Source organism: Macrobrachium nipponense, chromosome 24 (assembly GCF_015104395.2).
Source record: "Macrobrachium nipponense isolate FS-2020 chromosome 24, ASM1510439v2, whole genome shotgun sequence".
In the NCBI taxonomy this organism is placed as follows: domain Eukaryota; kingdom Metazoa; phylum Arthropoda; class Malacostraca; order Decapoda; family Palaemonidae; genus Macrobrachium; species Macrobrachium nipponense.
The window spans coordinates 54,256,453-54,270,669 of record NC_061091.1 but is presented as its reverse complement, the minus strand read 5'-3'; the positions used below and the strand labels follow the sequence as shown (position 1 = coordinate 54,270,669).

The following is a 14,217-nucleotide window of genomic DNA, read 5'->3' as shown; positions in this document are numbered from 1 at the left end:
TAAAAGATAAATCGGAAACTCCTGGAAGGCTGCAGGGAGTAACGATTAAATGTCCTTAAAATAGACAATAGACCTCTCGGTTGCCATCCGAAGAGGTAACTACAGCAAGCGTATATGACTTGAACCAACCAGGCAAAATATGAAATTATATCACAATAAAGTTTGTTCATACTTACCTGGCAGACATATATATAGCTGAATTCGGAAATACAGCTACATACATATCTGACAGGCAAGTTTCATGAACAAAACTTAAGAGAATCGAAGCAGTCAGCTCAAGCTTCTTATGTTACTGGACATAAGCGTTCATTGACGTAGTCTACAAGTCTATTTCTTGTACGAGTCTGCGAATGACGAATGAGAGCTCTTCCGAATCTTGTCAATAAGAGCTTATTCGCTTACGCAATATCAAGTTAATGAGATGTTTGTCAATGAGAACTAACCCATTTACGGGACAAAGAGATATTTTGTCAATGAGGGGATACCCACTTACTTGACAAAACGAAAGTATGTGTCAATGGGGGAAAGTCACTGAATTGACAAAACGTAATCCAGGGAGTCAAGCATTTAATTTTTTTCGATTCCCGTCTCAAACGAGGAAGGGGCAAGAATCCTGTTAAGAGACTGGGCTTACGGCAGGTAGAACGACGATGTTCAATTCGGCAGCGTAGTCCCCTCCCGACTAGAAACTAACAAAATCTATCATCTGAAAAAACCCTTTCAGATGGGCTAAAAGCTTGCAAAATTATCCTGGGAAGAGGAAGAAACTCTCCAACCAGCTTCCTCTCCCGTATCACAACTAATGCCTGCTAAAGCTTAAAATTTATTGGCAGTATGGCAAAGGAAGTCCTGTCTTGCGCTTTCCTGAAGAGCGTCCTTTTGATGAGTGCCTTTGCAAGAATCCCACTGAACGTTGCCGAGAGTCCTGACGTGCAGGACATCGAGCCTTACATAACCCGTAACTGCCTTATCGCAAAGTCTTGACTGCGGTAGTGGCAACTTAAATTTATTGGCAGAATGGCAAAGGTTGCGGTAGAGCAAACGAGATCTTCCCTTGAGCTTTCCTTAACTCCATCCACCTATGCCAAAAGCAATATTAATTGACAGAGACCTCTTGAATTCACGAAACCCGATGTCTTGCTGGGTTTCGAAGAAGAAGTTGTCTGTTCACTTTAAACTTCCTCCGAAGCACTGCCTACTTCACATTCTTTGCAGGTGAGGTAGAAGGTATCACCGGAGGTAGAGATAAACATTCTTTAGGCCCATATCTGAAACAAGAGCTTGAAGAGTTCAACAGAAACGTTCAGCCAGGCGACACACCTGGCGTGCGCTGGTGCACGCTCGGCGTCCACTGGAGCGCGCTCGGCGTCCACTGGAGCGCGCTCGGCGTCCACTGGCGCGCACTTGGCGTCCACTGGCGCGCACTTGGCGTGCACCCGCGCGCGCCTGGAGTCCATCCGAGCGTCCCGGGCGTCCGCTCTCAAAAGCTTCCTGCTACTATGACTTCTCTTACGTATTTCTCGGTGGAAAGACGGACACGAGTTCAGGCGACGTTCGCCTTCTTACTTCTCACTGAAACGCATAACGAGAGAGAGAGGACGTGAAGCGTCCTCTTCTATAAAGCTTCTATTTAGAGGGCGCGAGTCCTTCCGAAAGCTCCAACCCCTGCATGGGGAGGACGCTTCGGAGGACGAGAAGCAATCTTTCAGGATTCGTGCACGCGCACGCACTTGGCAGTCTGGGGATTTTCATCAGAAACTGCCGAAGGCACGCCAGATCGGTGGGGGTTCCTTGTAACCCTCCTTAGGCTTTCGACATGCTCCCTCCCGGGTCCTGGGAGTCAAGCAGAGGTCCCGGCCTAGAGGCGAAACGAGCCGATCTGACGCACCCTCCACTACACAAGGGGTATCACTGCACTTCTGCACTTCACTTTTACTCTCTAAAGCAAGCACTTTCGATTCTAAGATAGATGAGAAAGGGCAATTCCTCTACAGACACTGCTTAGGGCCCGAAGGCAACACTGCAGGGTTAGGAGTAACAATTACAGAAGTAGCACTTCCCAGCAATGAAGGAGAGCGAGCACCTCTCGTAGACATATTCATAGCCCGTAGGCCATACTACAGGGTTAGCAAAATAAAGTCTACAGGAGGTTAGCAGGTTCACTACCCTGACTTTTGTTACTGATTAATTGCGTACATACGAATCATACGTCTTCCTTACGGAATTAGACATGTTTACTGATTAATTGCGTACATACGAATCATACGTCTTCCTTACGGAATAGACAAAGTCTCACACTCCTTACATGACAAATCTCAACAAAGAAGCAAGACCCATACCCCTCGTACATACCAAGTGCGGATCTACCGAAGCTTTCGGTAGCCACACCCTATCTTTGCAGACAACCCCGTCTGAAACTAGCCTAACTAGATTCAGATATTTTATGCAAAAATGAATCAAATTCAAATCAATTTAAGATAGCGTATGCCTAGCCACAAATCCAAGTAAATAAATCAAAAGACAATTAGGATACTTAGGGCAATGAAGTTTCCAAAATCCTAGACGGAGGTACTGAAAACAGGTGTTTTCAGCACCAGCGACAGAAAAATTATGAATAGAAAATGGGAATGGTTCCTGATACCCGCCTCCCAGCGGCGGGAATGGGTACTAACCACCTGGCCGACCACTGCGTGTGTCGGAAGTTTTTAAAATTCTGTCGGACTTCAGAAAATACAGCTATATATATATCTGCCAGGTAAGTTTCATGAACAAAAAATTATTTTAAATTACCATGCATCGTGATATTGTTGAGGAGAGAAGATGATAAAGTCAAATCTTTACTAACATAAAAGCAGTACCGATTCACATAAGAAAAAATATTATTTCACAATAAATTTAACAAACACAAGAACAATCAAAAGCAATATAGTACACACACACAAAAAAAGTTCGGTGCACTGAGTGAGACAACAGAGAGGAGAGGAGAGGGAAGGTCTGTTGTCAGCTTCCTACTGACTTACCAGCTGGCTGGGATGATTATTCGCCCATTCCTTTCACTTACCCTCGGTTTGCCCAAATCAATTCTTTTTGTTACGTAAAATACCTATCTAGTGACAATTGCTTTTTAAAATTTTTTACCACTGTAAAAGTAACTTAGCTCCATAATTACACTGGCGCAGTGTTCAGCTTCTACATGCCTTCAATTTTTCGTTTAAAAGCCTTCCTTGTGAAAAGTTTAATATTTAAGCTCTCTTTCCTTTTCCTGCATTCTCTACTAATCATTTATTTGTTTGCAAAATCCTCATGTTGACTTTTAATTCTACCGTTTGCCATTGTAAGTTGATGTATTGTGGCATAATTAATCTTTCATATATTTAAGATCCTAGCGCAAACATGTCAACAATCATACACACTAATTACTCTCTCTCTCTCACACACACAGACACAATTGGACACACTCACTACTGATTCCTTTGATTATCTTTGTAAAATGAGAAAAAAACTGATTTCGTTATCAACCTTTGCCTACTGAGACCATTTCGGTTTCCTCAAAGGGTTCAAGTCTCTCCTCCCTCCATCCACCAGCTGGATAAGCGCCATTTTTACCAGTTTATAAATCGTACAGGGAAACACAATTGTTCGAAAATTTTACTTCATATAATGTACTGTTTTATTACTTTACACTCTTAATTCAACTTTTGAACAAATTAACAATAAACAAAAATGTGAAAAGGGGGACTTTTTGGGTTGGCTGGAATGAATTATCCTGTTTCCCTTTAATTCTTATGACAATATTTGAGGATATTTGCTTAATATTTAGAACAAATCGTATTTTGAACAGCCTTCTTCATTTAATGGCATCTGTGTTAGGTAAGTTATGGCACCATAACTCTATTATTGCACCTTATGGTGCCGATAACAGAAACTTGTCCTGTTAAGGTGTCATAATTGCTAATTTCATAGCACCAGACAAGTGCCAGAAAACCATATCGCCATTTACCGAGTGCCAATAACCGTGGACTGACGGTGTGTGTGTGCGTGTGTGTATATAGGCAGTCCCCAGTTATCGACGGGGGTTCCGTTCCCAGGGGTGTGCCTATAAGCGAAAACTGCCATTAACTGAAACTCAATGATTTACGGTGCTGTAATGGGGCTTATAGCACTGATAACTGGAACTATTCCGTTATGGCACCATAAATCGCTGATAACCTGGGACTGCCTGTATATAAAAGAGCAAGAGAGCACATTTCTATTCATTTGATTATATTATAAATTTCAAAGCAGTTTCTTATATGGAATAATTTTAATGCCAAAATTAGCTTTCTAACTTTAATAATTTCATAATAGTTATTACAAAATAAGCAATTTTTTTCTTCCAAATTTTTGGCAACATATAAATCGAGAGAAAAAATTTCTATTCATTTGATTTTAATGTAAATTTCTGGGCATATTTCTAATATGACAAAAGTTTTAGGGCAAAAATCAGCTCTCTAATTGCAGTTTCATAGTTATTTCAAAATAAGCAATAATTTTTTTCTTTTGCTGTTTTCTCAAAACTTAACTTTTTAAAAACTAAACACTTCAGCCTCCAAGATGATTGAACCAAATTCAATGAAACTTTTACATGATGTAGTATAACTATACATCTTTAAGTATGTGACAAAATTTAGTTTTGAGAGCACTTTTTTTGTCATAATATTTTCAAACGCATAAAAAAAATTTTAACTGTAAAAAATTAAACTTAAGAGGTTGAATTTTTTAAATTTCTTAATATAATTTTTCTGTATGAGTTGAAGAATAAGTGGTAAAAATTTGAAGCAATTCCCTCCAATGATAACGTAGAATCAAGCACTTACTTTATAATGGGGCTTTATGGAGTCAGCGCCCTTAAAATGAGAAATTCTGTAGTTTTCTTATACCTACAATCTTGCCGCAAAATAAAACTATACTTAGGAACATGATGATCCTATTAAATAAAAAATCTTTGCTTTCAGCAACTATGCCTTTTAATGCTGAGTTTTGAAAATACAAGTTTCTTTGATGGTTCCAAATTAGAAAAATCAACCAATAAGTGCTGGAAGTCATTGGTGTCTGGCATGTACTATAATTTCATTGGGTCTGGATGTGGATTTGACATCAAATGACCATGTGAAAATCTAGTATGGCCTACATGGGATATATAGGTGATAAGGTTAAAGAAACTGTTAACTCACCTGAGTATGTGGTCTAAGCGTGTTTGCAGGAAGGGGCAACCTCAACACAGGTCGGCCACCAGCTCCAGTTGTGATTGTTGAGCCCTGAAGTCCCTTCAAACCCTGCAGCCTTTGCAAAAGAGCAGCTGCAGCAGTTCCACTGATTCCTAATATATCACATGATAATTAATGATTCATAATGAACTCTTAATGCATAACATTCTCCACTTCCAAGTATATGATTCTTTGAGTTATTTACTTTCTACAATCACAGGACCAGATGAATAAATTTAACCAATGGATCTCTCCTCCATCATAACTCAATCATCTTCTCTTGAAAAAAAAATCATCCAACTTGCTGTACACAGCTCATTACCCAAGATATTCTCTCTTTACACTCTAGGGGCTAACAACAGCAGTTAGTTCAGGTAAATTTGGAATGATTCAAAACAGAACATATTTGGAATGATTCAAAACAGAACAGAACACATTCTGAAACTTTAAAAAGAAACTGCACACATATATCATGAATACCCAATTTTTCATGTATGATACCAATAATATTAGTAACACTAAATATACAGAAAAGATTTTATTTCCTTTTTTTTTACCTAAACATATCAGTAAAGACATCATATAATAGTAAAGAACAGAGTTTCAAATTACTTAAAGAAACACTTTAATATGCATTGCTTCATTACAAACCCATACACAGGCAGAGCAAAGTAACTCTATTATCCAATACATATTTTGGCCACCAAAAATTACAAATTTTTAAATATAATTTTTTTTTTTTTTCATAATTAACAAACCTTTGGTCTTAACATTAGGATAATCTTCTAGTAACAGCTGGAAATCTGGTAAAATTGATAAAAACTTGTGAAATTCAGGAACTATTGGCATCTGTGCTTGCCCACAGGGATATGTGGGAGCTCCCACAATGCTTTGGGCATCCAGTGAGTGCATTAGTAAATTTCTTACCGCCTTCATGAGAGGATGTGATTACTCTGTCTCCTCAAAGCCGGTTTAGTTTGCCTGTTTTATCTTTTCTATCTTTTCTTTGGGTGTGCTCAGTGTGTTTGATCTTGTAGGTTTATATAAGTTGCGAGATATCACGGAAGGTTTTGCCTTTTCAATAAAGCTTTATTCAGGATCTCGCAAGAAACAAAGGAAATGCTCTGGAGTGAGTGGTTTCCTTGCTCGGGATTTTTAGTTCTGATGTCTACATATCCTCACTGAAAGTATGCGTCCTTCAAGTGTATTGTCAGCAATTTCCTGGAAGACTGATGGACTGGGATCTGAAAGTATGCGTCCTTCAAGTCTATTGTCAGCATAAAGTCTTTGTCCCTGACTGCTGCTAGAACTGTCTTTGGGGTCTCCATTCTGAATCTGGTTTTCCTTATAAACAGATTCAATGTTGACAGATCTATTACTGCCCTCCAATCCCTGCTGGCTTTGGGGACAAGGAAAATGCGGCTGTAAAACCCCTTTGCCGGAATTGATACTTGTTCCTCAGCCCCTTTTTCCATCATCTTCTTCACTTCTCCTTGCAGAATAAAAGCCTTCCGAGGTTCCGGAATCCAATAACAGACTCTGAGAACATCCACCATCCACTGATCCGCTCCAAATTCTTGCCAAACCTTCCAGTGATTTGCCAGGCAACCCCCCACTGGTGTGGCAGTGATATAAATTACCCAAAACCCCTCCTGGCGTTTCCAATAACAAATTGCTATTAGAAACTGAAGGAGAATGGGAAATATCAAAAGCAGGTGACGAAACATATGGAGCAGTCTGGTGAATTGCCGATACAAAAGCCAACGACGCTTGGTCATCCAAAGATGGCATTGTCTCCTTCTTTTGTACTGGCCCTTCCCATAAAATTTCATCCATTGTTCCCCCAACCAACAACGACAAACTGAACAAGGATTAGTAATAGTACATACATTTCCTCTGCACCTACTACAAGTTGGATGTGGATCTGTAGACACCTAAGTTAAAAATCTTGAACAAGGAAACCCACTCACTCCAGGGCATTTCCTTTGTCTCTTCCGAGAACCTGAAGAAATTTCCATTGGGGAAGCAAAATTCTCCATCTCACAACGTACACACCTATCAGATCACACCCACACTGAGAACACCCAGAGAAAGACAAAGTAAAAAGTAAAAGGGAAAAAATGAATAAAATCAGGCTAACTAAAACCGGCTTTAAAACAGATAGAAAGTAATCACGTCCTATCTTAAAGGCAGTAGAAAACTAACTGTCGGGTCACGGGGCGCCAAGGGCATTCAGGGTACTACATACCCAGAGACCTGGAATAGATGCCAATAGTCCCTGGATTTCACAAGTTTATTATTAATTCTACCGGTTTCCAGTTTGGCGCTAGTATTATCCTAATGTTAAGACCGAAGATTTGTTTAGTATATGCACAAACACGTGTTAAAGAGTACAGGATTTCACACTAGATTGTATGAGTTGCGTCATTGTTTACATAATAATCAACAGTTAAGTGATGAAGCTAGGCAGTGCCATTGCTAACTGGTTTGGCAATCATAGGCTGTCCAATCTCTCCCCTCTGTATCTATGGTTCTTTTGTTGTGAATGCTGACTTTGCCTGACCAGCACAAAGATGTAAGCTATCTTTGACAGAAGGTGGAATACATCCCAAATAAGTTAGCTTAACCTGACCACATAACCAAAACACTAAACTCCCCAAGAGCTGGCCAGATGAGTTCGTCTAAAATAATTTAAACATCTATATGTAAAGGTAATTCATTGCCAATGAAAATACAGCACTAAAATTCAAAAAAAATTTTCTAAAGAAAAGAAATTAACGTTTGTATAGAAGTTATCTACAATTTTCCCTGATGCTTACCTTGACAATTAACTTTATAAAAGTCTAGAAATAAAAAAAAATCTTCCATAGAAATGAACATGATGTTCACTAAATTCAGTAAAAAAAAAAAAAAAAAAAAAAAAAAAAAAAAAAAAAAAAACTAGGACTTTATCAAATTAAAATGATAAGACACAAGGATGCTCAAAGGAATGCTCATACAATAAAGCTGTTTAACACAATTGCACTACTCTAGCTAAGCCAGGCGACTGCTCATAATAATATGATATTGTTAAACTACAATAAAGTTTTGTACATACTTACCTGGCAGATATATACTTAGCTATAGTCTCCGGGAACGTCGGAGACTATAGCTAAGTATATATCTGTCAGGGAAGTTCATGTACAAAACTAAATGTTTGATGACAGTAAATCTTCCTATAATACCCATCATAAGGATCTAATATTCAAAATTGTTTTCTAACAGAGTTACATTGTATTTCAAATAAATGCATTTCATATGAATCTTCTACAGTACTTTTAAATATTAATTAGCCCTTAAACGCCGAGCAGCTATCCACCAAAGTGTCTCTCGTATGTCGGTGGCGTTCTGGAATTAGCGCCGAAGCGGATTTTTTTTTTTTTTTTTTAAATCAGAGCACGCTTAGGTTTTAAAATTAAGAGTTCATTTTAGGCTCCTTTTTTTCTCATTGCGTGAAGTTTAGTATGCAACCATCAGAAATTTTAAAAAATATCACTATCAAATATGACAATTTGTCCAAAATTGCATTTTTCCTAACTATACAAACCTGAGGTCCTTTACAATAGGAAGGTACTAGCGGCAGCTGGATAGGTCGTAAGCTTTCGAACAAGGGGTTCGGTAGTTAACTGCTTGTCGACAGGCGCGCGCGCGCGACTGGGAGGTAAACAAATCACTTTTGCTTTTGGCCCAAGCAAAAACTGCAGAGTGAGGGGTGGCATGAGGTGGGGCTATGTGTAAAAGGACCTCAGGTTTGTATAGTTAGGAAAAATGCAATTTTGGACAAATTGTCATTTGTTCCGACACGGCATACAAACCTTCGGTCCTTTTACAATAGGAAGACTCACTTCTTGGTGGGTGGAATCTGAGTCTTTTGTGAACAGACTGGTGTTCGCCCAACCTTGGAAGCCTCCCTGGTCGTAAGAGCGAGGGATGGGATCCGAAGCCTCTGTCCGATTGATCGGGGTGTGCACCGCAGGATCAATGGTCAGACCTCTGGACCGAGTACTAAGAGAGAGGCAAGCGTATCTCTTCGTACCAGCAATGTAAGAACTTGTTCCTGTACAGGAGCAAATATAAAGTCATGGATTTGACTCCTGTAGGCATCCACTTCCCCCCCCTTGTAGGAGGAAGTGGTGGATATTCTGCTCCTCTCCCTAGTGAAAGGGATAGGATGGGGCTCTGTCATATAGCTCACCGGCATCTCGTCCTTATCCAGCAGGGTGATGACCGTATCACTCTACCCACAGGTAGAGGGGTAGAAAAGATAGAAAGAGAAGCCAGTCACTTTCTCATTTACTATCTATTCATACAGTCACACCAGGACTCGATGCTGTTCAGCCTGCTAGGGTCTGGGTTAGCTAGACGACGTGTTGAGCAGCCACCACGGGTCCTAAGGAAACCGATCCAAGGACCTGTGGGCAATATCCAAAAGGTATAAGGAAGGTGCCGGTGGTCTGGTTGTACCAGACCCCTGCCTTCCATACCTGCGCCACGGAGAAGTTCTTACGAAACGCCAACGAGGGGCCAATACTTCTGACTTCGTGAGCTCTCGGACGGGACGTACGGATGTCGTCACTACCATCAGCCTCATACGCCCTCCTGATGACCTCACGCAGCCAGGACGAAAGAGTGTTCTTTGATACTTCTTTCTTGGTGACCCCGGTGCTAACGAAGAGGCGTCGACACTCAGGCCCGAGGTGTCGAGTTCTCTTCAGATAGCGCCGTAGCGTCCTCCCAGGACAAAGCAGCATCTCATCCGTATCATTATCGGCATGAAGTTCCCGTACTCTCTTCGCCGATGCCAGGTCCAGCAAGAAGAGGGGCTTGTGAGTTCCCTGGGTGGGCAAGACCTTTCCGAAGCTCCTCCTAAGTAAGGAGATCTCGAACGAGTTCGAGATGTCCAATCCCGTCAGTTTCAGGACGAGCGTCAAGGCGGCTCTGTATCCTTTGACTGTGGGAACTGAGAGGAGCTTCTCTCGGCGAAGAAAAACGAGGAAATCCGCTACCTGCTGAAGAGTGGCTCTGAGAGGAGATAGGCCCCGTCTACGACACCAACCACAGAAGACGGCCGACTTCCCCTGGTACACAGCTGCAGAGGACTGACGGACGTTTCCAGCCATCTCTGTTGCTGCGCTACGAAAAAAACCTCTCGTTCGCAAGAGATGTTGGAAAACAGCCAGCCGTGAAGACGTAGGGACTGGACTGCTCGGTGGTACCGCTCGACGTGTGGCTGGGCGAGAAGGATGTGCCAAGGGGGAATCTCTCTCGGTTCTCTTGCGAGAAGAGCCAGCAGGTCCGGATACCAAATGGCCTGTGGCCATTTGGGAGCCATCAGGATCATTCTGAGATTCGGGGTGACCAGTGCTCGACTGATCACCTTGCGAATCAGGGTGAACGGGGGAAAGGAGCATAGGCGAAAAAAAAGGTTGTCCCACGGGTGTTGAAGAGCCTCCTCTGCAGCTGCCCATGGGTCCGGCACGGCCGAGAAGAACACCTGGAGCTTCCTGTTGTGCCGGGTGGCGAACAGATCCTCGACTGGTCGCCCCCACAGGTCGAAGAGCCTTTCCGCCACGTCCTGGTGTAGAGACCATTCGGTCCCTATCCCTTGATCCCGACGGCTGAGCGTGTCTGCTACTACATTCCTTCCCTGGAATGTAGCGTGCCGACAGCTCTATTGAGTGTGCCTCGGCCCACTCGTGCACCTGCCGAGTCAACTGGTACAACGGGAGAGACACTAGGCCCCCCCTGTTTGTTGACGTAAGCCACCACCGTGGTGTTGTCGCACATCAACACCACTGAGTGTCCCATCAAGAGGTCCTGGAACTCTTGGAGAGCGAGGAACGCTGCCTTGAGTTTCAGTACATTGATGTGAAGGTGCTTGTCGTTCTCGTACCACACTCCTGAAGTCAGCAACTCCTCCAGGTGTGCGCCCCATCCCTCGGTCGATGCGTCTGAGAGCAGCTGCATGTCCGGGGGGAGAGTGCGCAGAGGCCCTCCTCTTAAGAGGTTCCTGTCGTCCAGCCACCAGGCTAGGTCCTGCCTCACCTCCTGTGTCAGTGACAATGGAAAGCTTGGGGGATCCGTCGCCTGTGACCAACTCTCCTTTAGTCTCCCTGAAGAGACCGCAGGTGAAGACGCCCGTTAGGGACTGTCTTCCCGAGTGACGACAGGTGTCCGATCACGACTTGCCATCGCTGAGCTACCCGTTCCTGCCGAGACAGGAACTGGTTGGCTGCCTCCCTGAATTTGCTAATCCGCGAGTCTGCGGGGAAGACTCGCCCTGCTACCGTGTCGATCAGCATACCCAGGTACTTCATCCTCTGCTTGGGCTCGAGATCGGACTTTTCGAAGTTCACAACGATCCCCAGATCGTGACGGAACTCGAGCAGTCGATCCCTGTCCTGTAGCAACTGCGAGCGGGAGCTCGCCAGGACTAACCAATCGTCGAGATACCCCATCAGACGTATCCCGTGCGAGTGGGCCCAAGCAGACACCAGAGTGAACACTCGCGTGAACACCTGTGGGGCGGTTGAGAGACCGAAGCAAAGTGGCCTGAACTGGTACACCGTCCCGTCGAGGATGAAGCAGAGGTACTTTCTAGAGGACTGATGAATGGGTATTTGGAAATACGCATCCTTCAAGTCCACTGAAAGCATGAAATCGTTCTCCCTGATAGAGTCGAGCACTGAGCGTGCCGTCTCCATCGTGAACCGGGTCTGGCGAACAAACCGGTTCAGGGGAGAGAGATCTATCACCGGGCGCCAGCCTCCCAGTAGACTTTTCCCCCACCAGGAAGAGTCGACTGTAAAAGCCCGGTGATTGATCCGTGACGATTTCTACAGCTCTCTTGCTCAGCATGGTCTTGATCTCCTGTCTCAATGCTACGTCCTTCGATGCCCCTGGAACGTACGCCTGCTGTTGGACGGATTGGAGGGTGGAGGGGGTGACCGAGATTCGAAGGGTAATAGATCTCCCTGCCGAAGGACATCTACAATCCAGGTCTCGGCGCCGTAGCGCTGCCAAGTTGCCCAATGGCTGGCCAGGCACCCCCCCACTTCCGGCAGCAGGTGAGGGGGAACGCCGTCCCTAGCGTTTCCCCCCCTTTCTTCGACTTCCTCCCAGAGCCTCCACGGGAGGAGGAGGGCTGGGAGAAGGGCTGGTTACGGCTCTCCTTACTAGAAGTCGAAGAAGACAGAGTCATTCCACGGGGCTTCGACGCAGCTACCGTCTTAGCCACCGAGGAAGCGCTAGCCGAGCCGTTAGACTTGGCCGCAGTCCAAGGCTGCCAGAGGCCTTCGAGACTGCCTGGTGAACCAGCCAGGTCACTGTCGTCGTGCGCCGTCTGTCCACCGCAGCGTCCACCATCTCTCCTGGGAAGAGAGACGTGGAACTCCGTAAAGGTCCGTTGCGAAGTCCCAACGCCGCTTCACGCCCGGCCGCCCTGGAAAACCGAGTAAGGACAGCGTCCCTTCGTCGGAGAACCAGGTTGGCCCACAGGTTCACCGTCTGGTGGGCAAGGAAGGAGATGGCTCCTCCCCCAGACTGGCAAAAGTCTCCTGAAGGCCGAGTCATCTTCGGGAGAAATTCCCCCGGAGTTGGCTGTGACCTTAGATACTGTGAGGGACCACAGCATTACTAGCCAGGAGAGCGGCCTGGAAAGCTGCCATGGCGGTAGATTCCAGCCGAATGTCTCTTGCTGCGAGAACCACGGTTCTCGGACAGGAGCTGCTGCAGAGACACACCCGAAGTTAGCCTGGCTAACTCCGGTTCACCGTTTGGCGGCATCGGGTCTTCAGATGGCACGTAAAAAACGCCGCTTGTCGCAGCAGAGGAGGTTGCGGAAGCAGCTTGCTCGACCTGCCAGACTTGAGAGAGCCGTCTTGTCCGGAGACAAGCGATTCAACCTGGTCCAGCACTGAGTCCGGCAGCTCAGAACGCGGCAAACCCACCGTCGGTCTGGGTTCCCTCTTGGGCGGGGGGCCCCAGAACGACTCGAGCCAGGACGTGGGCTCGGAAGGTGGGAGCAGCGATCCTTCCGTGAGGTCATTGTGCCGACGAATCAGCGCAATAACCTCGCAAAGTTCCTCTGGATCTCAGGAGTGACTGCTTCCTGCGGAGTTGCGACCGTCCAAGTCCCCTCCACAGGGGCAACCCCCGAGACCCTCCTCCCTCAAGGAGAGGAACAGCGACAGACCCCTCTCGGTCTGCTCCAACCACCTGTGCGTACGACCTGGCTGGTCCGAGAACCGTGCCTGGTACGTACGACGCCTTGGTGAGGATTCCTGAGGGGCGCACCCCTCACGATCACTCTCCAAATACCTCGCCCCTCCCGGTGTAATCCGAGGAGGTTGAAGGTATGGGAAGAGGCAGACCTGACGCTCCCTCCTCGCTCGCTGGCAGAACCAGCGGGCTTGGAAGACTGCAGGCGATCGCCAACCCGCGGCGGTGGCGATCGAGCTGCAGACCTAGTCGAGCCGTCTCGCTGTGGAGAACGGCTGGACCGAGAACAGCGGCTCCGGTCTCGTGTGTCCGAGGAGCTGGTGCTGGTCGCCGTACCCGATCGCTCTCTGTGAGAGTGACGGTCAGGCGACCGGCGAGCTCCACTGTCACGGTGAGATCGGTGCGTATTCTCACGGGGGTGCGTCAGTTCGCTGGTACCAGCCGTGGCTGGTGGCGGCGAACGGGGGGACCTTCTTCCCAGCTCAGCCCGTGCCGGTTCATGTGGACCGTCACGTTCAGTCCCGGGTTATGCCAGCTGCTCGCCGCAAGAGCGAGAGCTGGTCTGGTGAGAGTCGCTGTGAGCGGCTGTCACCAGTCTTCCGCCCCGTGCCGTGAACCTGACGCTGAGCGAACTCAGAGGTCTGGTTCCTGGCTGCACGGTCGCTGGTAAGCGACCGTACACTCGGTACCTCTCGCGAACGAAGAGGCCGAG

General features: G+C 45.8%; 1 protein-coding gene across 1 annotated transcript in view; it reads right to left on the bottom strand.

The window, feature by feature from the left end:
* LOC135203116 (helicase domino-like) overlaps positions 1-14,217 on the bottom strand; it is a 209,546-nt gene that overhangs the window by 125,465 nt on the left and 69,864 nt on the right. The window contains exon 14 of the mRNA XM_064232755.1: positions 5,214-5,359. Within this exon, the coding sequence (XP_064088825.1) occupies positions 5,214-5,359 (146 nt within the window). The remainder of the gene's footprint in view (positions 1-5,213; positions 5,360-14,217) is intronic.